This window comes from Podarcis tiliguerta (genome assembly GCF_965153285.1).
Source record: "Podarcis tiliguerta genome assembly, chromosome: 16".
In the NCBI taxonomy this organism is placed as follows: Eukaryota; Metazoa; Chordata; class Lepidosauria; order Squamata; family Lacertidae; genus Podarcis; species Podarcis tiliguerta.
This window is the reverse complement of record NC_139549.1, coordinates 27,502,304-27,526,642: the sequence shown is the minus strand read 5'-3', so window position 1 is coordinate 27,526,642 and position 24,339 is coordinate 27,502,304. Positions and strand designations below refer to the sequence as shown.

General features: G+C 49.7%; 2 protein-coding genes across 7 annotated transcripts in view; both read left to right on the top strand.

The window, feature by feature from the left end:
* Positions 1 to 24,339, top strand: part of MED15 (mediator complex subunit 15) — a 141,382-nt gene that overhangs the window by 5,569 nt on the left and 111,474 nt on the right. The window lies entirely within an intron of this gene.
* CABIN1 (calcineurin binding protein 1) overlaps positions 1 to 24,339 on the top strand; it is a 63,304-nt gene that overhangs the window by 17,919 nt on the left and 21,046 nt on the right. For 4 of the 6 annotated variants that reach the window (XM_083417508.1, XM_083417506.1, XM_083417509.1 and 1 more), the window contains exons 23-30: positions 348 to 609; positions 746 to 1,006; positions 2,166 to 2,317; positions 2,609 to 2,787; positions 12,162 to 12,350; positions 12,864 to 13,180; positions 15,011 to 15,124; positions 22,705 to 22,868. In XM_083417508.1, the coding sequence (XP_083273634.1) occupies positions 348 to 609; positions 746 to 1,006; positions 2,166 to 2,317; positions 2,609 to 2,787; positions 12,162 to 12,350; positions 12,864 to 13,180; positions 15,011 to 15,124; positions 22,705 to 22,868 (1,638 nt within the window). The remainder of the gene's footprint in view (positions 1 to 347; positions 610 to 745; positions 1,007 to 2,165; positions 2,318 to 2,608; positions 2,788 to 12,161; positions 12,351 to 12,863; positions 13,181 to 15,010; positions 15,125 to 22,704; positions 22,869 to 24,339) is intronic. The other 2 variants (XM_083417510.1, XM_083417511.1) reach the window with 1 other exon arrangement.

Genomic DNA, 24,339 nt, shown 5'->3' with positions numbered 1-24,339 from the left:
TTACTGGTATGCGATTGAATCCCTGCCACAGGGTAATGACTGTCATGGAAGTGCTAACTTGTGTGCGTGTCCAGATAAGCTTTCTAAAATCTGAGCACCCCCCGGCTGAAAAGCTCCCAGCAGTAGCCATGGAGGGAACGCAAGAGCCAGTGGAGGCAGGTGGTCTTTTTTAAATACCCTGATCACAAACTGTTCAGGGCTGCAAAGGTGACTGACGATGGGGTGTAATAAACACCTTTAGAAGAAACACAAAAAGCCTGTTGTGATATAACAAAGTGAGATGGTGGAGAGATCAGGACTGAACTTCTCAAGGTGCGGGGGGTTGTTGTGTGTTGTTCTTCTCCCAGGTTTGACTCTTGGGCTGGCATGGCGCTGGCTCGAGCCAGCCGCATCCAAGACAAGCTGAACTCCAACGAGCTGAAGAGCGACGGCCTCATCTGGAAGCACGCCACCCCTGTTCTGAGCTGCTTCAAGCGAGCCCTGGAGATTGACGGCTCCAACCTCTCCCTGTGGATAGAGTACGGCACCATGTCCTATGCCTTGCACTCCTTCGCCTCCAGGCAGCTGAAGCAGTGGAAGTCGGAGCTGCCAGCTGAGGTTGTGCAGCAGGTGAGGGCTGAGCTGGAGCTTGCAGGCCCTGGCCGGGGTCAGGAAGCGGGGGCTCACCAGACCCAAAAATGCAACCACCCCCAGCAGCTCTTGCTGCTGCTGCTACAAGGCTTGAAACTCCCTCCCCATGTTTCAGATGGCAGAGCGGCGCGACGGCATGCTGGAGACGGCCAAGCACTGCTTCATTTCAGCATCTCACTGCGAGGGCGATGGAGACGAGGAGGAGTGGCTGATCCACTACATGCTGGGGAAGATTGCCGAGAAGCAGAAGCAGCCGCCTGTGGTCTACCTCCGTCACTACAAGCAGGCAGGGCATTTCCTGCACGAGGAAGCGGCCAGGTACCCCAAGAAGATCCACTATCATAACCCACCGGAGCTTGCAATGGAGGCCCTGGAGGTAAAAGCAATGAAGGCAGCCAGGCATGGCCCTGAAGCAGAACAAAACCCTCGGAGCTCTTGAGGGAAAGGTCCACTGGCACGTTCTAGGCAGGAGTTCTCTATAGCAGCCACTACCTCCCTTTGCACCTGATCCCCCTCTAGGAAGGGCGGGTAAGGAGCTCAGAGAGGGAGAGCTAGTGTGGGAGTCACCATTTAAAGCGTCTGCAGCCTTTGCCCTCCTGACTTTGCCAGGGCTGGAAGGCAACTTGCTTGGGGTGGGGGTTTTGGGGGGCGGGGTTGGATGGAAGGAATACAAAGGATCTGTAGCCTTTCCGGCCCCCTGACATGCCCCTAAACCAGGGAGGAAATTGCGTCAGCTCAAGCGCTGATGTGGTTTCATATGGCTGATTTCTATTGAGAGCTGGGCAGTGACCCCCACCCACCACCGGCCAAGTCCTTAGAACTGCAGCTTTAAAGTGTTTTTCAAAAATACAGTCCAAAGGTCAAGCCGTTGCTCTTTCTTCCCTCCTTTATTGCTCCATCACTTGTGGCAGCTTCCAAGAACTGCCCCTTTTCCGACGGGTGGTGAGAGCTTTTCTCCCCAGTTGTCATCTTTTCCAGGAGAGCAGCTTCTTTCTCACAATCCTGCAGAAAGCAACCCTCTTTCTCTTACACTGCCAATAGCAAGCAGGCGTCTTTACATTTAATTATTTGCTGTGGATAATAAAGTGGTAAATGGCCAGCTAGGTTTTTTGGGATACGTTTATAATATGTTGGGACGCGGGTGGCGCTGTGGGTAAAAGCCTCAGCGCCTAGGGCTTGCCGATCGAAAGGTCGGCGGCTCGAATCCCCGCGGCAGGGTGCGCTCCCGTTGTTCGGTCCCAGCGCCTGCCAACCTAGCAGTTCGAAAGCACTCCCGGGTGCAAGTAGATAAATAGGGACCACTTACTAGCGGGAAGGTAAACGGCGTTTCCGTGTGCTGCGCTGGCTCGCCAGATGCAGCTTGTCACGCTGGCCACGTGACCCGGAAGTGTCTCCAGACAGCGCTGGCCCCCGGCCTCTTGAGTGAGATGGGCGCACAACCCTAGAGTCTGGCAAGACTGGCCCGTACGGGCCTTTACCTTTTACTTTATAATATGTTAGGCTGTTGTTGCCCTGCCTTTGTTTCTTCCCCTTAGGTCTATTTTCGGCTTCACGCCTCCATTCTGAAGCTTGTGGGGAAGCCCAACTCTGGGGTGGATGCCGAGATGCTGGTCACATTTATGAAGGAAGCTGCCGAGGGGCCTTTCGCCAGGGGGGATGAAAAGAACACCCCCAAAATAACTGAAAAGTGAGTGCTGACTTTCTCAGGGTCAATGGGAGAGCTTCGGTTAAATGGGAGGCTCCATTGCAAGCGCCAAAACGGCTTAAAGTGAACGCGTGTATCACAAGCAGGTGGGGCAGCTGCAGCTGCTGCCTGGCATGGCTGGTTGGGCCAGGGAGGCTCTCCAGGCAGAGCCAAAGTACAACTGCCAGACACTGACAACAGACCACCTTAGAGGGATTTGAGTGGTAGCCCTCACCCCCTGTAATAGGTGCCACCGCGTGTCAGTACAGCCTCCCTCCCTTCTTTCTCCTCCAGAGAAAAGCTCTGCCTGGTGGATGACGACTCCCACTCCTCTGCCGGGACTGTGCCGGGCCCAGGGACTTCCCTCCCCTCCTCATCCGGTCCAGGTCTGACTTCCCCACCCTACACAGCTACTCCAGTTGACCACGATTACGTCAAATGTAAAAAAAACCGTCAGCAGGCAACACCGGATGGTACAGTCCCTGTTCTCAATACTGCCGGCACAGAGAGGTGCTGTAATCATGGTGGGGGGGCTCATTTCGGCAGATTTGCTTGCTTCAAGGAGGGCGATGGGGCTGCGGTAACACGGGCAATATTGCAACTCATTATTAACCTCATAAAGGTCGCCACCTCCCATCCAACCTAAATGGGCAAGACAGTTGGATGATCTGTATTCAAGGGTATTTCGAGGCTCGGTTGAATGCTGTGGGATTCGTAGGCAAATTGTCCTGGGCGCAGTTCTGAAATCCAGACCTCTGCCATTTGGGCAATGGGAGGCAGGTGGCAACCGTGCGAGTGTCATGTTCGCAGTATGAAGTGGAGAGGCTTCAGCTGACAACTTTTCCTCCTCCTCTTATTATTACATCTTCTCCCCTCCTTTCCCCCTCCTCCGAAGTTTCTAAACTGGCTGGCTCATCTCCATTGCTGATGCACGTTATAACCCAGTAGTCTTAGTGGCAAAATGCTGTCAGTCTCAGACTGGGGTAGAGAACATTTGTGACGAGTGTGTCACAGTAATACTAGCCCCGTCCCCCTTTCAGTATTTCTTTTGTGCTAATTTTTGTTTCCTTTTAGCAGTATATCTGCATTCCGAAACAAATTTGGGCTGGAGGGTTAAGGCCTGTGCATTATTCAGTGCCTTAATTGGCATGGTTTGGTTGAATTCTGTCTCTGTTTCCATGAGCGCAGACCCTGCATGGATAGCACTAGGGAGACCAGCTTTGTTGTATTCAGAAGATTTTAGGCCCTGGCAGCAGGACTGGGTAGTGGCAGGTGATGGGAACAGCAGCCCCACTGCCCTGCTTCTAGTTGGAGGGGAGAATGTCCGGATACAAGAACAAATCACATGACCTGGCTTCATAAGGCAGTTTCACTGGTTCTGTAGGTTGTGCATGTTGAAAGTCAAATGTATTTCTGAACGATTTGGGAGCATGAGTTGCCTGCCTTTGACAAAACCCAAAGGACAGTTTGAAGAGCCGCCTCCTCCTCACCTCCTTCCCCTTAGCTGGCCCTTGTCCCCTGGGGTTGCTGCTTCTGTCCAGGTATCTAGTTACTGCTGCCACTGTAGTGGAAGGTGCCAAATGTGAATGCCTTTTGGCCAAAGCCAGGGAACAATAAGATATTTCCCAAAGGAACAGCCAAGCCTTGCACAGCTGGTCGCATCTTACAACATTGTTGGCACAGAGGAGCTGAGAGTGATTTGGCTCAGGCCCGGCAGCCCACATCCCAGGCAGAGAAGCAGCAGCTTAATATAGAATTGCCTGCTCTGCATCGCCTGGGAAGTGGGTTCATCATATTGGCATTATTCCCTTTGGGGCTTTGGAAGGGGTATGCTGACATCTCAACAAAAGTTGGATGTTTGCATTTCTGTCCAAAAAAACCCCCAAAAGCATGTCTATTTTGAAATGGTGCTTTGGAAATGCTTTGGTTCTGGGCTCACAGCCATCCCACAAAGCTGCTTGGGGGGAAAAAGCCAGCACTGAATTTGAAGTTGTCTCTTTAGGAGTGTTGGGCTGGTTTGGTTTTGGGTATCTCTCATGTTGGTTAAATCAGAATAAAATAAGCAGACTCCACTGGATGCGCCACAAAGGCCACACGTGGCTCTTCCCAGGTGTAATGTTGGTATCCAGAGCCAGGACTTCCACTCCAGCCATGCTTTGATCTCTGGAGAGCTTCTCAAGGTAATCCAGTAGCCAGAAGGAATCGGGGCAAAGACCCAAGAGTGGAAATGGTGTGTGTGTATGAGACAGAGAGAGAGAGAGAGAGAGAGGGAGGGAGGGAGAGAGAGAGACTAAAGCAGTCCAGTAGGCCAGACTTTGAGACTAAGCAAATCTCTGAAAGAAGGACGCAGTTAACTATGAACTCCTTACCCCCTATATATATCTATGTACATAAATCTATAAATAGCAGTCAAAAGTATTCAGTATACAGTTGTACCTCGGCTCCTGAACACCTTGGGAGTCGGAATGTTCCGGCTTCCGAACAATCGAAAACCGGAAGTGGGTGTTCCAGTTTTCTAACATTTTTGGGGGGGAGCTGAACGTCTGGTGCGGCTTCCACTGTTTTTCTAGCGCGCCTGCGCAATCGGAAACCAATCGGAAGCCACGCCTTGGTTTCTGAATGTTTCGGAAGCCGAACAGACTTCTGGAATGGATTCTGTCAACTTCCAAGGTACAACTGTATATCAGAAACTGTATATCCCAAGCACAGAGAAAGGAAAAAGTGTTCCCAAACAATGACTAAAGGCAGGTATCATAAAATCCATTACTCAGTAAACTGATCTTCCTATATTGGCTTCTCCCATGCATTGATAAGCATATGTTCACGCTATCATTATAGCAACATTCAATATCCTATGAAGCCAAGTCTGAATCGGTGGTGCTGTAAACATTTCCCCAGAAGTGAGCTATTGCTGTTTCTGCTGCCACTAGCAAATTAGGAATCCCTTCAGCATTCACCCTTTTAAATAGATCCTTCCAGGTAATTTTGTAAGACTTGAAGAGCTTCAGAGTCAATGGTGTTGGACTGGTTAGAGTGTCAGGCTAGAACCTGGGAGACCAGAGTTCAAATCCCCACTCAGCCATGTGAAGCTCACTGGTTGGTTACCTTGGGCCTGCCACAGTCCCTCAACCTAACAGGGTTGTTGAGAGGATAAAATGGGAAAGGAGGAGAACCATGTACTCCATCTTGACTTTCTTGGAGGGCAGGTGGGATATAATAGTAATTAGTAATAATTTCTTCTAGCTGCTTAACATAGTATAATATCAATTGCCAACTAATTATTTGGGGGGGGGGGCAGTTTAAAAATATGAATATAGTCAGCACATGTTTATCCACAATGCCAACAGTTATTCCAAGTCAGCTTATAAAACAATATTTGTGTGGGGATCACATATGACATTACCGATGCAATGTTTTTTTAAAGTCCTCTTTCAGATCCATAGCAAATTCATAAGATTCTCATTCTCCTGCAACCAAAGCCATACTTTATACGTTAAAGGTAAAGGTACCCCTGCCCGTACGGGCCAGTCTTGTCAGACTCTAGGGTTGTGCGCTCATCTCACTCTATAGGCCAGGAGCCAGTGCTGTCCGCAGACACTTCCGGGTCACGTGGCTAGCGTGACAAGCTGCATCTGGAGAGCCAGCGCAGCACACGGAAACGCCGTTTACCTTCCCGCCAGTAAGCGGTCCCTATTTATCTACTTGCACCCGGGGGTGCTTTTGAACTGCTAGGTTGGCAGGCGCTGGGACCGAACGACGGGAGCGCACCCCGCTGTGGGGATTCGAACCGCCGACCTTTCGATCGGCAAGTCCTAGGCACTGAGGCTTTAACCCACAGCGCCACCCGCGTCCCTTACTTTATATGTTAGCAATACGCTAACATAATTGCAATACCACTTCTTTTGAAATGGCTGCAATTCTTGATAGCAGGATACAGAAAAGGCTTAAGGAATGTAACTAAGTGGCCCTTTTACCCACCACCTACTTCCAATTTGGTAGCCTGTATTTCCAAACACGTTTAAAGAGTGTCTGATTTGAAAATATTAATCCCTTCTAGGAATACCTGGATACATTTTGTTTCCTCCAAAGTTAGAAACTGACTTGATGCATATAGGCCATTTATGTTCCAGTCAAATATATTCCCCAATATTTCTTCTTAATTAATTAATTGGTAGTAACAACAGGAAATAGGAGGAGAAAGACCTTGGACTGTGTTTGGCCTCATTCTTCCTTTGCCCATATGCTACGTTCAGCTTTAAGACACAGTTTTTGACTTGCTGTTTCGATATCTTCTCTATTATACCGGACAAATAGACAGAAAACTCCCACTCTGCTCATATTCCTTTGTGTTGGTTATGCTGCATGCATCATAAAACTCTGAAGATTTTGGGACACCTGCTGCACCCAGAGATTTCACAACATGGTCATAACCATTCTAGGTTTCTTACCCCATCCCCCAAAATAAATTCAATATCTCTCTCTTGCCGAACACCTGTCTTCTTCCTTAAGAACATGGGAGTCCTGCTGGATCAAGTCCAACCTGTTCTCACAGTGGCCGATCAGATGCCACAAGTGAAGCCCATCAGCAAACAGGCCCTGAGTAACACTCCCCACTTGGGATTCCTAATAACTGGTCTCATTCAGATGCATTTATAATAATAATATTATAATAATAATTTATTATTTGTACTCTGCCCATCTGGCTGGGTTTCCCCAGCCACTCTGGGCAGCTTCCAACAGAGATTAAAAATACATTAAAACATCAGTCATTAAAAACTTCCCTAAACAGGGCTGCCTTCAGATGTCTTCTAAAAGTCAGATCGTTGTTTATCTCCTTGGCATCTGGTGGGAGGGCGTTCCACAGGGTGGGAGCCACTACTGAAAAGGCTCTCTGCCTGGTTCCCTGTAACTTGGCTTCGCACAGTGAAAGGAACTGCCAGAAGGCCCTCAGTGCTGGATCTCAGTGTCCGGGTAGAACGATGGGGGTGGACACACTCCTTCAGGTATACTGGGCCGAGGCCATTTAGGGCTTTAAAGGTCAACACCAACACTTTGAATTGTGCTCGGAAACGTACTGCCTCTTAAGTCACAAGAGAGCTTGATAACTAAAGCATACCGGCATCCTGTTTAATTTATAATTGTTGCTGGTCCTTTCGGTCTTTTTATTGCCATTCTGAAATGTTTTTATGCTGCTTTTTTTAAGTTAATGGTGTATTATCTTTTCGTTTGTTTTGTGATTTTTGTTAACTGAATCAACCCACAAAAAAACTCTGGAGTGCAGTTTAATGGTCCCACCCATGGCCAATTGCAAGCACACCAGCTGAATCATTGTCTGGATTTGATAACGGGCTGGATGAGGACCAGTAAACAGAGAGCTGGATCCTGACAAGACAGAGGCACTGTGTGTAGAGGTGATTGTCAGGCCAGGGAAAAGGGTGCGAAATCTGTTCTGGATGGAGGTGCCCTTCTTCTGAAAGAGGAGGTCCACAGCTTGCGGGTGGAAGCTCATTGATCCCTCATTGTCTCTTGCGGGCACAGAGTACCTTTTACAAGCTGGCTTGCTAATGGGTGCCGTTCTTGGGCAGAGATAGGCTGGCTGCAGTAATCTTTGTAGGGTTGACATACTGTATTATACATGGCATGGAGCCTCAACTCTGGCATCCCCTCCCTAGAGAGGCTCGGCTGTTGTCAATTTTTCAGTCTTTCCGGCATAGAGCTCACTACTTCTGAATAAAACGTAAACAGCAATTACGGCTCATTTTACTTGCTCCCTGTGAGCATGTCCACAAGAGTTGGCTTCCATCGGCGTTGGGGCTGCCATATAAGCCCAGCCTCTGTGTGGTTTAGGGACTCATAAACTGAATCCTTTTGACAGAAAGAGCTTGATTTTGCCATATCCTGGGATTCTCAGTGACTGAGGTGTAGAGTAAGGTGCAGCTGGTTGGATGAGGAACGTTAGTAAGGGTTAAGTAGCCAAGAACTCCCAAGTCCAGTCCAGAAGTTTCAAACAGAAATGGGAAGTTATTAAAATGAAAACCAGTTGTCCCAGGCAAGAGACTTGACAGACTTCCTTTCCAAGATTCGTCTAGTTTTGGTGTCACATTTGTCTTAAGCGTGTTTGCTGTGTAGCAGAGTGTTCTAACTTGTTCTGCAGTAAATGCATGGGGAGGCCCGTGTCATTCATCCATTCAGTAGAGCAGAAAGCATCCATTCTTGTCATTTGGTGCTCTTTGTACAACTAAATGTCGCTCTTCTTGTTGTCGTCGTTTTTTCCGTGCTGTCTTTTGTGTGTTTGTTGTGCCTTTGTAACCAATATTGCCCGTGCTGCCTTAACCCTTTTAAAAACTCTGTTCATAGATATTCTCTCCCTGCTTTTTTATCCATCACGGCTTGCTTGAACAATAGGCCAGAACTGCAGCTTAACCGCTTTGGGGGATGAGGAATCTGTTCACTGTGGTAATGTAGAGATCCAGTTTCTGGAAAAGCTTCCTCGAGATGGGTTGCAACCCTTGGACCCCCCCCCCCCGCCTTAACACATGCTCTGCCTCCATCCCGTTCTGTTCTTTGCGCCAGGGATGGGCAGCCTGTGTCCCCTCCTGGATGAGGGTGACTGCAACTCCCATCATCCCCTACTCTCTGACCATGCCAAACCCTGCTTTTTGCAAATGTTGTGTCTTTCATTAACACTCATAGCCTAGTCCTTGTACTTCTGGGAAAGGGCTCTTAGAAGATGTGCAAAGGCTCATTGGTGGCTGGGCAGGGGGGCGGGTTTTAACTAGCCAAACATAAATTTGGTATGCACGGATTCTGAAAATGCTGGTTCCCATGGTTGGGTCCTTGACTTTCAAATAGCACAAATAAAAGCCACTATGATCCTTTGTTTTAAATTCTGTATAAGCCTTACGCACACTGTCTATATGCTTTTGTTTGTTTCCAAATTTCCAAAAATTAATTGCAGAATTTATAATCTAAGTATAACCAGAAAAGGGGGGGGGGGCAGGATAATGCTAAACAATACTAAAATACATAATTAGAATACAGTTGAAAAATTGCAGATACCTCTAATAATGCTTGAAATGCGCACTCATCCCTATAATATTCCCGTGACATCCTTATGTCATGTGACCGTGTGAGAGGTATTCTGAGGTGGGTGGTCTTCATGTAGGTCGTCTTGTTGGCAGTATGTCCACTGCAGCATCCTGATGTACACCATAATCTCAGAGTGATACACTTGCCTTTGAGATGACTTTGTAACCTGCAGCTGGAATGGGATTCAGACATGAGAACACACATCAGGCCTGATCCACACACCAGGCCTTCTAGCCCACATTTCTTGGTTTTGCGAGTCTCCATCTGGACATTTCCCCAGATATAGTGGCTGGTGAAAATGAAGAGCATCGTCTGCCTGTGGCAACACTTCTGCTTTTCTTGTTTTTAAAACAAGCGATGCCATTCTGAATCAATTGAGCCAAGTTCTTCTCTGTTGCATATTCTGCTCACAGACGTCCTGGCTTGTGCGGTATGATCTGAGAGCTCTTCTCCCAAATTGTCAGGTAGGGAGGTAGGGGCTGGTTCTCTCCGAAGACTTTCCGACATGGCGGTCTGGTGTGGTTTGATATGTAGGATGGCAGTGCTATTGCCGAATCTCTCCAAAGCCTCTTGAATATTTTGTTCCTAGATGTGTAATGCCTTTTCTGCAACATCCTAGACACCACCCAGATTCTTCTACAGCACCCATGGTGGGAATGAAGTGCCAGAAGAAGAAGAAGAATGGGGTTGGACTAAATGACCCCTGGGGTCCCTTCCAACTCTACAATTCCATGAATCCTCATTGGTGTCTTTCACAGACCTGCTGGCTCTGCTGAACAGGCACTGCCTCTTAACATGCAGTACAAAGCTGGTCTCTGCAGGATGGAGGCAGCTCTACTCTTAGGCTGCACATCGGCTTTAGCCTTCTGGTGTTTGGGGCCTGCATTAAAGTTGTCCTTCCCACCCACCTCCTCCATCCCCTCTTGGTGCTATTGATCAGTTGCAGATGAAGCTCTCTTATGTGCCTCTGTGGCTCCTACTCGGCTACTGGCACTTTGGTGGAGCACTTGCTCAAAGATGACATAAAGAAAGGGACCAGATGTTGGACAGAGGGCTGGTTGTTTCCTGCTGACTGGATTTCAGTTCTTGAATCTTAACTTCTAGTAGGTGAAGCCACCTTCCGAGTGACCACCCTTAGTGGTATATCCACAGGAAGATTCACTAATAGAGGAAGCTTTTCCTTGTCTCTGACACTTGCCTGACACTCTGTTTGGGAACTGTTCTGGGAACTCCAGATCTTAATTTGCAGCTCTGCAGCTTCTGCAGGATCTTCCATTTTTTGTGTTGCCACAACTGGTGGCGTTCCTTCATCTGTAGTGGTTTTCATTTTTTTATCTGTGGAATTTCACCATCTTGATAATACAGCTCTCCTGTTTAGGCAGTCAATTCTTCCATTGCCTTGTCTTGCAGTTGCTTCTAATTATGTAACTTCTGCAAGTTTGCTGCACCTGCATTTTTCTTCATGTCTTTGCACTCAGCCTAATAAAAAAACCTGGTCTTTTCCCTCCCCCTTCCCATCAGGTTTGAAAGGGGCATCTCAGTTCTTGGCAGACTCCTGCAGGTGGGTGGGTTATTAGAAGCTGCACTGGCCACCATCTGCCCACTTCTAAGGCATCTTCTTTTCCAAACTGGCTTCCAGCCACACAAGGATTTCTGCTGCATGTCTCAGGAGGGCACAAAATGCTTGGATTTCACTGGTCTTGTGTGACAGGTTAGGCCAAGAGAGCCCTTCCTCACATATTGAAACTTCTGTACATCATCAGAAGTGGCAAAAGTTTCCAATTGGCTACCCTACAATAGAAGTTTTTGAAGTTATTACTTTGCAGAAGAGTAAATAGAGAAACAAACATACACACACACACACACACCCTCCCCCACACTTTTGTGAACATCCTAAGACAACATTAAGGTCCAATTGTATCTATGCATTTGTAAAAGGGTTTGGGGCAGAGCTTTCCAAACTTTTCATGTTGGTGGCACACTTTTTAGACATGCATCATTTCACGACACAGTAATTCAGTTTTACTAGCAAACCGGAAGTTAATCTTACCCCTTTCCAGCCACGGAAGGAGTGCGGGGCGGTTCGTGCGACACACCTACACACTGCAGCCAACATACTAATGTGTTACAACACACAGTTTGGAAAGCTCTGGTTTTGGGTGAAATCAAGAATCTTGATTAGAAATGCCTCCTGCAGCACCTGTACCTGGTCTCTGTTCATTCATCGGTCAGGCCCAGGCGGGTTGCTGCAGTGTTCCTGTGTCAAGGATCTAGCAGCAGCAGTATTACACAGAAAAGTCCACTTTGGATCTTTTCCGACTGTAATCTTGCAGCTGTCACAGCATTTGGAAATACTGGCATTCAAAATCTGCCCCTGGTGAATGAGTCCTGGTGGAGCCAGACCAGATTTTGGATTATGCCATCCGTTTGCTTCCAGATAAAAAAGCTGCCCAGCGCTGTGTCTCAAATGGAGCATTGCTTCTGAAGGGGGGATGCTCTATGTGGAAACTGCTGAATTCTCCTAGACGGAATATGCAGAAACAGCAAGGTGAGGCTAAGGGTAGGAAAGGTGAATGGGCCGCCTTGGCTGGAAATGGAGGAAGGGCAGTGAGGATTGCAGGCACAGCCTTGATAAGGCCAAGAGCAGGAGGAGGAGAGGAGGAGGCACCGAGTCCTTGATGTACAAGGTGGGTGGACGTTTGTGTGGAGAGACGGCCCTGGGAGCCCCCTCATGCTTGCCCTCCTTTCCCTCCTGCAGACCGGAGTCAGGATAGCACGGCGGTGGTGCTCTCTGATTCCAACTCCACCCAAGACATGTTCACTGAGGTTGCCAGCTCTCAAGACAGTGCAAAGAAGCCTTTTCCAGAGAGGAGGCCTTTTGTGTCCCCTTCTGAAGCTGTCGCCACCACTACTAGCAAAGAGGCCCCAGGACCTGCAGAGGAAAAGGGTAGGTCATTCCTGGTGTGTGAAGATCTCTCTGTGTGTGTGTGTGTGTGTGTGTGAGAGAGAGAGAGAGAGAGAGAGAGAGAGAGAGAGAGAGAGAGAGAGAGTGTATTGCTTAGCACAGCTTGAGCGGCTGGAGCAAGTGCACACTTTTCTTCCTGGAGCAGCAAGTGGTTGTTGCTGTCAGAGGGAAAGGAGTAGTGAATAGCAGACTGAGGGCAGGGGGGGGTCAGCAGATTCCTCCTAGGAGAGAGGGACGAGGCTGTTCCCGACGGGTCCTGAGCACCTCCTTCCGCTCCTGAGCTACTCTGACAGAAGCAAGAACAAGCCAAGGCAACATCTTCTCCTGGCCGTGCATTTCACGTCTTTGCGCACATGGGGTTTTCCTTATCTTCAAATTTGTGGGGTTTTTTTTAACTGTTTGTAACATCCTTCGGAGGAAGAATGATGGTGGCTTCTGTGTCAGCTGGGTCCGAAGCAGATGCTGATGCTGCCCTATCTGTTTTGGCAACTCCAGGGAAGCCGGAGGAGCAGCCCTTAGAGAGCTCAGAGTCCTGCCACGTGGCTGAGCAGAAGCTGGACCATCAGGCCCCGCCCCCCGGGGTCCCTCCCAAAGCCCCTGCCCCCTCGCTTTCCCAGTGGGACACCAAGCGGCGGGCTGTGCCCAGTGGGGAGCAGTTTCCCCAGAGCCTCCCCGTGGACCTGGAGGAGCAGCGCAAGTTCCTGACGGAGCACTGCATCACCTCCTTCCGCCTCTGCCTCAGCCGCTTCCCTCAGCACTACAAGAGTCTCTACAGGCTGGCCTACCTCTATGCCTACAGCACAACCCATAAGGTAAGCGGTGGTGGTGGGAGAGTAGGGCTGAGCGCTGCCCCTCTCACGTGACATTGCTCTTCTCACTGTCCAGGCCTAGAGCCCCTGTGGGTGGTGGACACGTGGCATTCCCTAAGCAGCAGTAGCAGCAATGCCTTGTGGCGGGGAAAGCCTCTGCTCTGGGACTGGGAGGAGCAACGCCAGCAACCAGGAGCTCTCAAGATCTTCTGGGACAAAATCAAAATCCCCTCTGCTCTTTGCCACAGCAGCAACACTCCAGTTTGGCCTTACCTGAAAGCAAGAACCAGCTGCCCCTGCATCATCCTGTGAGTTAGAACCTGGAATGAGCAGGAGTTGCTCCTTTGCTCCCCACCTTCAACCTCCACAGGGAGAAGCTGACTTTGCAGTGTCCATATGACAGGGCAATGTTAGCACAGTCCCTGTAGTGACTGCCTGCTGAGCGTGCACTTCTAGTGTAGCTGTGCTGGCCATTGTATGGGGTGTGATGTGGCCAGTAAGATGAGGAGGGATACCCACTGCAGCCATTTGCTGCCTCTTACCTCCTGGCAGTTCTGCACCTAAATAAATAACTAATTCTGTGCGATGACGTCCCATTTGTGTGTTCAGAACAGCTAAACCCCGCAACCTGTGGGAAATTGTAGGAATTCAGCAAACTTCACTTTTGTCTCACTTACTGCTTCTGCTTTGGCTGGTGGTGAGGAGGGAGGAGCTGTTAGGCACTGAAAGCCCCATTCCTAGTTATGAAACATCTCTTGCCCCCTCCCCAGCTTCTGAGATTTTGCCAGGCATCAGCCCCTCTCGTACAAGCAGGCCTGTGTCTCGGGAGCCAATAAGCGCTTGGTTTACAAAGAAGCAGGCTCAGGGAAGAGGGAAAGCTACCAGGCAGCTGAATCCTGCACTGTGCTCTGTGCTTGGATTCCAGGTGCGCAGCTCAGCTGATGTTTTGTGTGCACACAATTCCCCAAAATTGCCTGACTTTCTGTTTGCTTTTAAGGCTCCCAAGCTCGCCTTGGGAGTCTTCTTGTACTCTCGGTGTTCATGCACTTTGATGTGGAGGCATTCAAATTAACAGGAGCAATAAGAATGCTCAGTTGAGCAACCGATCAGGGCTTCCTTCCCGCACCTAGAGCCCTCCAGAGGGCTTCCAGACAGCTCCCATCAGCCCCAGCCAGCACAGGGTACAATGGTGGGGCTGGCAGGAGTGGGTCCAGAACATTGGAGGGCACCAGGGTGGGGAGGGCTGTTGAGAAATTGGAGTTATGGGGGGTGCTGGCAATTTGAAAATATGTATTTCAACTGTACTACAAAAGCCTGGCATTATCGGGGAGCGGGGAGGCAAATTTTGTGGTTGTTCAGTATGGAGGGGCACTGGCTGTATCCCCTGCTTGTTCCCAGGCAGTGGTCCGGGGACTGGGTGCTTGGTCTCTGGTCAAAATGAGGCTGGTCCTTCACTGGATGAGGAGGCCCCCAACCCTTCTCTCCTGAGGCTGGGGAGGGGCTTCTCTGCATGGCTATATACATGCTCTCCATCACCTCATTGAACTAAATGTGAGACTAAACACCAGTTGTTGCACAGAGCACCCTCCCCTCTGGTGCCATTGAGGGAGCTGCTGCGTTGTCTTGGGATGTTCACAAACATTCTGAACTGTGAGGAGGGGAGGAAGGCAGGCCTGGGGGCCTAAGGGGCAGGGGGAGGCTGTGGCAGATGTGCTGGTTGAGCAGTGGGAGAGGAAAGGAAGGGAGGAAAGAGGAGGCTTCATCTGCAATAACCAAACATCCCCTCCACCTCTCTCCCTCCAACTCCTGCTTCCCCTGCGCTGTCCTATATAGAATCTTCAGTGGGCTCGCGATGTGTTGCTAGGCAGCAGTCTCCCATGGCAGCAGCTGAAGCACATGCCAGCACAGGGTCTCTTCTGCGAGAGGAACAAGACCAATTTCTTCAATGTAAGTTGCCTGTACCTGAAACTTGTGGCTGTTTGTTTGTGTTTACATCTTTTGTATACTGCCCAATTAAGAGTCCCCTCTGAGCAGCTAATTCCCCCCCCCTTCTCATTTTACATCTCCTTTTCATCAGGTAAGTCTGTTAGGCGGACACCTTCAAAGCAGAGAAGAATTTGCAGCAAAGCAAAATGTGTTCCCTACCCACCAGGGAGGAGTGATGCTTAACAGAGGCACAACTGCTTTCTTCTCCTGCATGGAAAGATCCAAGGGGAGGGCAAAGGGTCTTGACATCCTTCCCATTCAGTGGCTAGCACACATCTTGAGCTCCCAAGAGTTTCTGGCCAGACTAAGGAAACTGCTTGAACCATGTTAGCAAACTTCTGTTGCTCTCCCACATGTGCATGAGGTGGACTTGTGAATGAAGCTGTCTACAGTAGAGAGGGCTTGTTGACTGGTTAGTAGCTGTCATGGCCTTTGGCTAGCACAAAAAACTTATTGAATGAATGAATGAATGACTGGTTAGTTGGCCCCTGGAAGGGAGAAGAGGCTCTGCCTGAGGAAGGTTGTGGTGGGGTCTTGCAGGCTCTTCTCTTTAAGTAAAATGCTTCTGCCCTGCTTTTCTGCCTGACAGCAGTACAGTGGTGCCCCGCAAGACGAATGCCTCGCAAGACGGAAAACCTGCTAGACGAAAGGGTTTTCCGTTTTCGAGGTGCTTCGCAGGACAAATTTGCTATGGGCTTGCTTCACAAGACGAAAATGTCTTGCGATTCCTGGGGGGTTTTTTTCCGCTCCCCACCCCCTTTTTCTAAGGCACTAAGCTGCTAATAGCCTTTTAGCAGCTAATCCGCTAATCCCTTAAGCCTTTAATAGCCGCTAAACCGCTAATCCGCTAATGGGCTTGCTTCGCAAGACGAAAAAACCGCTAGACGAAGAGACTCACGGAACGGATTCTTTTCGTCTTGTGAGGCACCACTGTACTCCACAGAAAGAAAATTAACACACACACATAAGATTAAAGAAAAAATGAGGCCATGTTAGGTCCAGTCGCGGACGACTCTGGGGTTGCATGCTCATCTCGCTCTAAAGGCCGAGGGAGCCAGCGTTTGTCCGCAGACAGCTTCCAGGTCATGTGGCCAGTATGACTAAGCCACTTCTGGCAAACCGGAACAGCGCACAGAAACACCGTTTACCTTCCCGCTGGAGCGGTACCTATTTATCTACTTGCACTTTGACGTGCTTTCGAACTGCTAGGTTGGCAGGAGCAGGGACCTTCTGATCGGCAAGCCCTAGGCTCACAGACCACAGCGCCACCCATGTCCCCCTGTCAATAAGTACTGAAATATAAAAGCAGAAACAGGAATTGAGGGGAGCTGGCAAATGCACCTGAGTTTAAGCAACACCGAACCAAGCAGAACTTGGGGGTGGGGGTGGGAAGTGTGTATGTAGAAGAGAGAAAAAGAGATTTTGCAACCCTTAAGTTGCCTTCGTGTCTGATGGTGATTTGTAAAATGGTCTTTCTTGCAGGGTTGATATAAAGGGCAATGTGGGGAGAAATGTAACATTCTCTCCACACCTTAAAGCAGAGCCTGAATGCTGGTGGCTATTCTGGAGCTGTAGTGAAGGACAGAGAGAAAATTGGGGCTGAAAGATCAAGGCAGAAGCTGTTTGGGTGCCGCCTAGAGGCCACATTGTACTGTACAGTGAGCAAAACACACACACACACGACTGAAGATGTTTAATGTTTCCAAGGCACGGAAGTCCTTAACACAAGATTTCCATGCCTTTTGGTGGCTGAGTTAAGTTGTCAACATCTTTTCTTTTAAATGGTTGTTTTTATGATCCTAGAATTCTAGTTCCTTGCCTTGTCAGATCAACTTGCTCCATACGGTCCATGACTTGCACCCCACTTTTTTCTTCCTTAGAGTGAAGAATGCTAGAATGGTGCTTAACTTGCTCGCCTATGGAAGGTTAACAGTTGTGGATTATTTCACTTTACATGGACAACAACCAAGCAGAGCAAGAGAGGGTTGGCCAAAGGGTTCCTCCATCTGCTGCGTCCTAGATCATGTATATTATGCCTGGTGCCATATTCTGTAAAACATTTATGAGAGCACTGTGTAAAAAAGAAATAGATCCACACTGCTGGCTGCGACTTCTTTTGCAGGGCTAATTCCTTGGGGTCTGGTCTTCTCCCCGGTTTTGTGCCACGCTGGGGTGCTCTTCGCCCCCGGGAGACTAGCTGGAAGAAGAACCCATTCCCCCTTCTTATTCTTCACCATCTTTTTCAAACCTTCCCGTCATCTTTTACCTCTTCATCAACAGGAGAATTTTCTAGGTCTGCCAGGGAGGGATGCGTGAAATGTGTGGCTGCTGTTGCCGCCAGAATCCCTTTTCCTCCTCCGCATGGGAGCTGAGCCTTTTCAGCAGCCTTCCGCCCCCAACCCCTTAAAGGGTTGGGGTTGGAATTGCTTCACTGTGTGGGAGAGCCTGGAGGGAAACCAGCCAATTCCCCTCCTTTCTCTGCCATCGCTGCCGCCATTAGGAGTCAGGATATCACCCTGCCCCCGGGTCAGTGTCCCTGGGCCAGTTGTCATCTTTCAAACACTCCTTCCTTGCAGCTATTTCTGCCAGAAAAGGGTCAGAGTTTGATTCTTCTGCAATCCACACTCACCTCTCCATGTGCCAGGAGAAATGGGGGGTGTTGCAGCCTGGAGTCAGCTCTGGCTCCTACAGATTGCAGTGCAGTGTTTTTCCATCCCAAGAAGTCTCAGATATGCAGGGCCATCCAGATATGCATCCAACATACAGCCACTTTCCCAGTCCCTGACAGCTCATCATTTGTCTTCACTCATGCACCAATGGGGGGTAGGAGGAGTCAGCGAGTCTCTGTCTAGCCCAGCCTTGGCTTCCCAGATGTTGTTGGGCTACAAGTCTCATCTTCCATAGCCAGCAGAGGCGGATGATGGGAGTGGTAGTCCAACAACATCTGGTAACCCAAGGTTGAGAAAAGCTGGGCTAGCCTATGAGGTGCAGCCTCATAGGGGATCACAGGCCACTCTCTACCAGTGGTGATGATGGTTCCCATCGGCAGGATTCAGATATCAGCCTCCCCTCAAGAAAATCTACAGGGACTTCACCATATCACTGGGCATCAGACAGGTCCCCCTTTGCCGGTGTGGCCTTTGGCCAGAAGGTGCTGCTGCTGACGGTCCTGTGCTGTGTAGGTAGGGGTCTGCCTGCTCTGGGATTCTGGGGCTCCTTATTTACTTCCTTCTGCTGTGGAGTGGAGACACTTCTCTACCAGCAGAGAAAGGAACATGGGGACCTACCAGGATGTTTCTTATGGTTGGTCTGCGGAGGGTGTCCGCCTTCACCCCAATTCTCCCGTCTTGGCTCACAGGATGCTCCCGTCTTGGCTCACAGGGATTTTAGTCAAGGGTAGTTTGAGGGCTGGGTGGAGAAGTTTGCATCTGCTATACTCTCTCTCCTCCTCCTCTGCTCTTGTTCTGTTGCTACCATTGCTGGGTCAATATAATTCTTCGGGCTTTTTGTTGCGTCTGTTGCATTAGTACTAGGGGCTTCCTCCTAGCAGACATTTCAAGTTTGCTTAGAACGTAAATTACCGTATTTTTTGCTCTATAAGACTCACTTTTTCCCTCCTAAAAAGTAAGGGGAAATGTGTGTGCGTCTTATGGAGCGAATGCAGGCTGAGCAGCTATCTCAGAAGCCAGAACTGGAAGAGGGATTGCTGCTTTCACTGCGCAGCAATCCCTCTTGCTGTTCTGGCTTCTGAGATTCAGAATATTTTTTTTCTTGTTTTCCTCCTCCAAAAACCATGTGAGTCTTATGGTCTGGTGCGTCTTATAGAGCGAAAAATACGGTATATTATCTATGGATAAGAACCATTTGAAGACTAATTGAAGTGGATTTGAAAACAGAATTGTGATGTGTGGGGTTTTTTAAACAGAAAGATGCTATGCTGCAGATGAGCAGTCGTGTCTTGTAGCTGCACAGAGGAGCAGATTCCCGCCTTCTTGTTGGCTTGTTCAGTGGACAATTGAGTTGAGGTCATATTATGATTTCCTGTCAGAAAGCAGGAACGAGGCAAGGATTCCCCATGAGGTGCGCTTGGGATAGGATCTGCAGATCAGTGCAATTGTGTCATCAAGTTCAGTTATGCAGATATGAGCCCTGACTTGTGTCTAGCGTATGTGTGTGCTGGGCCAGGCTTTCCCTTGGGAACAGTAGCTAAATAATGTGCCCTCTTTTTATAAGAGTGAACTACTGTCAGGATTGGGTTTAGGAGCTGCCCATCACTTCCACTTCTGGTTTGTCAGCACAATGTCAGCTGCTGTTGCACTGTTTTCTCCCCCCCCCCAAAAAAAAATAATAATTCATGGGATAAAAAGGTGCAAAGAAATTGGTACTTCTCTAAGGAGATTCAGGTAGTTGGGATTCTGCTTTCATCGTCAGCATCCTCCTAATCGCCAAGTGATTTAGGCATCCCATCTTAGGTGGATGAAGGCTTCTGCAGTCCATCTTATTTCCTAGAGCAGGTTGCAGTAGCCTTGGCTGGGGCAGATGCTGCTTATTCTTCCAGAATCTGGCTTAATGGCAGTGCTCTTTTCATGCAACGTATAGGCAAGGCTCCTGAAAGTCTCTCTCTATAGTATTGTATAAATGTGTTCTACAGAAACGAACAAGGAGAAACTGAAAATTGATGAGAGGTTTTAAAAAGAAAAACGGGATCTGGGCTCAAACTGTGAGTCATGTTCTTGAAATCAGCTGCGTTCATGACCCAATCAAGTTTCTGAAGACTGTTGCCACCAAGTTGGCTGCTGCAGATAGCGTTGGTGTTGTGCTGGGTGCAGGTCAGGCAGCAGATTTTGCTGGTTAAAAAACAAACAAACCCAAAAACCAAACAAATCACCTGGGTTCTGTTGTTGGGGCCTTGATAGAAGCCTTTCAGTGGGAGCTGGAGAGAGTTAGCTCCAGAAACAACAGGTGACTCTCCCCAAAAAGCGACCTGGGGTGAAGTTTTTTTTGTCCTCCGTGCCTGGTTCCATGCGGAGGTGGGGGCTTTTTTGGCTGAGCGAAGCGTGAAACGGGCCAGAAATTCTTGGAAGCCTTCAAAGGCCGGGCAGAGCTGCCGCTGCTGCTTTGATGCAGGCAACGCTGGAGCCTGAAAGTGCCCCGGAGAGGCGACGCGTGTTTTCCTGGCTGCGCGGCAACTACGCTTGGGGGAGCCGGGCGGCGGCCGCGGTGCTACAGCAGGTCCTTCGCGGTGACGTTGGTGGGGGTGCCCTAGAGGAGAGGGAGAGCGAAGTTTGCGCAGCCCGGCCGAGGCAGAAGCTGGCGGCGGCGCCGCTTGGCTTTGCGCTCTGGCTTCCCTCCGGCGCGGGGGTGTCGGGGAGCTCCGCCTCTCCTCTCTCTCGCTGGCTGGCTGCCTTCCTGGCGGGGCTTCTCGGGGGCGGAGAGCCACGTGACGGGCGCCGTCTCGGGGAAGAGCCCCCGATGGCAGCGCCAGCGATGGGCAGCGCGGCGGCTCCCGCTGCCGCCGCCGCCGCCTCCGCGGGGCCTGCCGCTTCGCCTCCGCGCCGCCGCGGGGGAGCCTTCTCCGGGGCGCGGCAGGAGGCGGCCTTGCGGGCGGCCAGCCCCAGCACCACCACCAGGGCGCGCAGCTGCCGGGAGCCGCCCTGTGCCCAGCATGGTGAGAGCAAGCGAGCGAAGGGGAAGCCCCCGCCTCGAGGCAGCCTCGGGGCTCGGCTGCGCAGCGCCCGGCCTTGTTTGGACGGGGGACTGCGGGGGAAGCCCCGGGAGGCGGGCGGGGGCGGCCCCTGGGCTGGCCGGATTGCGTGGGAGGAGGAGGAGGAGGCCTGCCGAGCGGAGCGCCGCCTCCGCCTGCAAATCGCGCGGGTTTCCAGTTAGCAGCGACGCGGCTCTCTTTCCTCGGCTACCGTCGCCTTGGTTTAGGTTGCGTAGGTGCCGATGGAGCCTTCCCTTCGCCCGCCACCTGCCGGGGAGCCCGATCACTTGGCCCGCCGCTCCGCGGCTGACGAGGAAGACGAGTCGGCGTCACCTCTCCGACGGGGCGCCGAGCGCAGCTCTGCTGCTCTGACTTCCCAGGGGAAGAAATGCGCGGCTCTTTCCGGCCCTGGAAGCAGAGCTGGCTGGGGCTTGCAGGGAGGTCTAGGTGAGGAAACGACGGAGCGCTGGCCGGGCGTGGAGCCCCGGAGAGGCTCCTTCTCTGAAACCTCTCTGGCAGTGCCGTGGGTCCGCTGGAAACACGAGTCGTTGTGTCAAAGCTCTTGGGATGCTGTAAATCCCTTGAGCCCGATCGGAGGTGCGCTGCTGGTGGCTGCTCCAATGTTTGTGGTCTGTGCCCCAGAGAGCCTTCCCAATTGGTCCAGCCGAGGTGGAGGATGGAAAGAACGAGGGAGGGATACAGGGAGGAGGACAGGGGGAGACAACTGCTGGCCAGCAGCTGGCTGTCCATTGAAAGCACATTTCCCACCCCCTCCGAAAGAATCCCGAGAACTTAAGTTTATTCAGGGCACTGTGAATTGTAGCTCTGGGAGGGGTAAACTAGAGGTCCCAGGATTATTTGGGGGCACAGTCAAATGCACCTTGAATGTACGGTTAGTATGGAATGTTAGTCCAGGAGAAGCTTTGGACTATGTGAGAATGTGGTTGCAAAAGTGCCATGGGGTATGCATTGGTTAGTGTCTTAATGGCACACAGCACACACTCTTCACCTTCCTTTCTTTTTTTTCATCTTCCATCATTTTGTGGACTCTTGTTTGTTTAAAAAACATTTCTTGAAGGCTGGGAATTCAGTTGCCTCTTGGGAACTGGATTACTTGTGTAGCCTTTTACAAAAAAAAACAGGCCTGCAGGACTTCTGTTTGTTTAGCCCTTTGAGTCCTGTGTACATTACCTTCTCAATGGGCATCTTCTCTGGATTTTTTAATCCTCCCTTTACATGAGGAGTTTGCTGTGCCAGGTCTGCAAATAGCTCTATTCAAGCCTAGAAAAGTCCTTATACTTGCCCTTTGCATGATGTCTTGGATAACAAAGTTAAGATCAAGAATGTCTGCCCTGCAATGGAATGTCATGGTTTGTTTGTTTACATATTCTCTGTGCCTGATGAAGCCTTTCAGTTTCAACTTGGAAATCCTGAATGAATTATTTCCAGTTGCATTTCATATATTGAAACTGCAGGTGGGGAAGAAACTTTTGTCCAAAGCTGTCACTAGGCCTTCTCAGAGACCCAGAGAGGCCATGGCCACGTTCTGCTTTGAGGCGCCCTAGATAGAATAAAAATTAAACCCAAAAACAAGGCATGAAAAATAAAATGAGGTGTATTCACAAATGCTGTTTTAGCTGTGAGCGTGTGCCACATTTGGGTCAGGTGTGCATAAAAACAGGTTGTGAAACTCACCGAATGCCCAAAAAAATTTTAAAAATGCCTACATATGAGGCTCCCTTTGAGGTTGTTGCCCTGGGCCAAACAGCCCTCCTATCGCTTGCAATATCTGCTTCCCACCGTTGATGGTTTCCTCCTGGTTTCTTCCCCTGTGCAGGGAATCTGGCGCATCCCCGTGGATGAAATTGATCGCCCTGGTAGCTTTGCCTCTCACATGAACCGCTCCATCGTCCTTCTGCTCAACGTCTTGTCGCAGCTCAAGGATTACAACACCCTGCTGAAAGTCTCATCTATGCTGCAGAGGACCCCCGACCAGGGAAAGTGAGGACGGCCCAGGTTTCTTGGTTCTGGCTTGAAATGCTAAGATACTGACCCCTCCCCACCCCCATGGCCGAAACCCTTCTTAGCTCTTACATATATTAGTTAGAGAATAACAATGGTTGGTTTGCAAAAGTGTTTGTTTTCAGCCTTGAAGCCTCGCTGTCTAGACTGAACAAGCTGTATCTTGGCTTTAATGCAGAGCAGTTCGTCAAAGGCCAAATCCGGGCACTTTCCTCCCCACTGTATACCCTGCAAATCTCTTGTCATTTGTAGGTCCCCTTCAGCTGCTCTCAGTGTTGAAAATGAATATTAAAAATCCTTTCCAGGAAAGGAGAGAAGCAAAGAGATAGGAAGAGGATACAGGTGAGGGTGGGGGAATAGAGATTACAGAGGTGCTGGTTCCTGGCTTTTGTACCCTTGGAGGCCTTTTGGAAGTTATTCCCACCACAAGAGTTCAGCAGATAACATCAGCTGCATTTCCAGCACCTCAGAAACCACTCTTCCATCTTTGACTGCTCAAAGTAATTGAGCTCTTAAGGTGGGAATATGCTCATTTTGAAGAAGCATGTGGTGTGCGTGTGTCACAGATCAAAATCGCAGATAGGCTCCCTCACATCTTTCTTTGACAGTAGCAACAGCAGTTAACAGTTCCATATTTCCATCCTTTTTGCTTTTTCTCGTTTTGTACATCGGACAGCATTGCTGGGATCTTTTTCCTTCCCCCCATAAACTGACAGTGTTCAGTTTCGCTGGCTTTAATGATTTCGAGGTCTTTTAGCAGAGCTAAATGAAAGACACTCAGTCCTGATTCCTTTCAATAGAGCAACTTTCAGGGCCACATTTAAAGTTCTCTGCATAAGGACACTGCCTCATACTGAAATAGGTGGACTCAATATCGCCTGCACTGACTGGAGATGTCAATGAGGATTGAACCTGCGACCTTCTCCAGGCAAATCAGGCCCCTTCCCCTGCACTCTGGCCCTTTCCCCACAATGGTAAGGGTCTCAATCCCCTGCGCATCCCTCAGTCAAGAGGCAGGCTGAGCACCTTCCAGTGGCCAAAAGCAGATGAACTGAAATATTTCATTTGGGGGAGGGGGGGGAATCAATGAAGTGTGGTTTAAACGTTACATTCAAGCATATTCAATTCAAGCTTTTGCTGCAGAATCAATGTTTTCTGGACGGCTTGAAAATTGATTAGATTTCAAGAAAAACACATGAAGGCTCTGAAGAGTGCCAGCATACTAAATTTAGCGTGGGTTAACAGCTGTGCTCATAAATATATCTGCTTCCTAGGGATGGCCCCTTGGAAAAAGTTAATAACCGCTTTATGTTAGATTTGACTGACATCCTATCTCTTCCAGTTCCCCTGTTTGGCATGTATTGCGTGCATTCATTGTGCTAACAATTAATTTTATGAAACAATGCATTTCTAAAAAGAAGAAATCTTCCGCCCACATCACTGCTGGCTT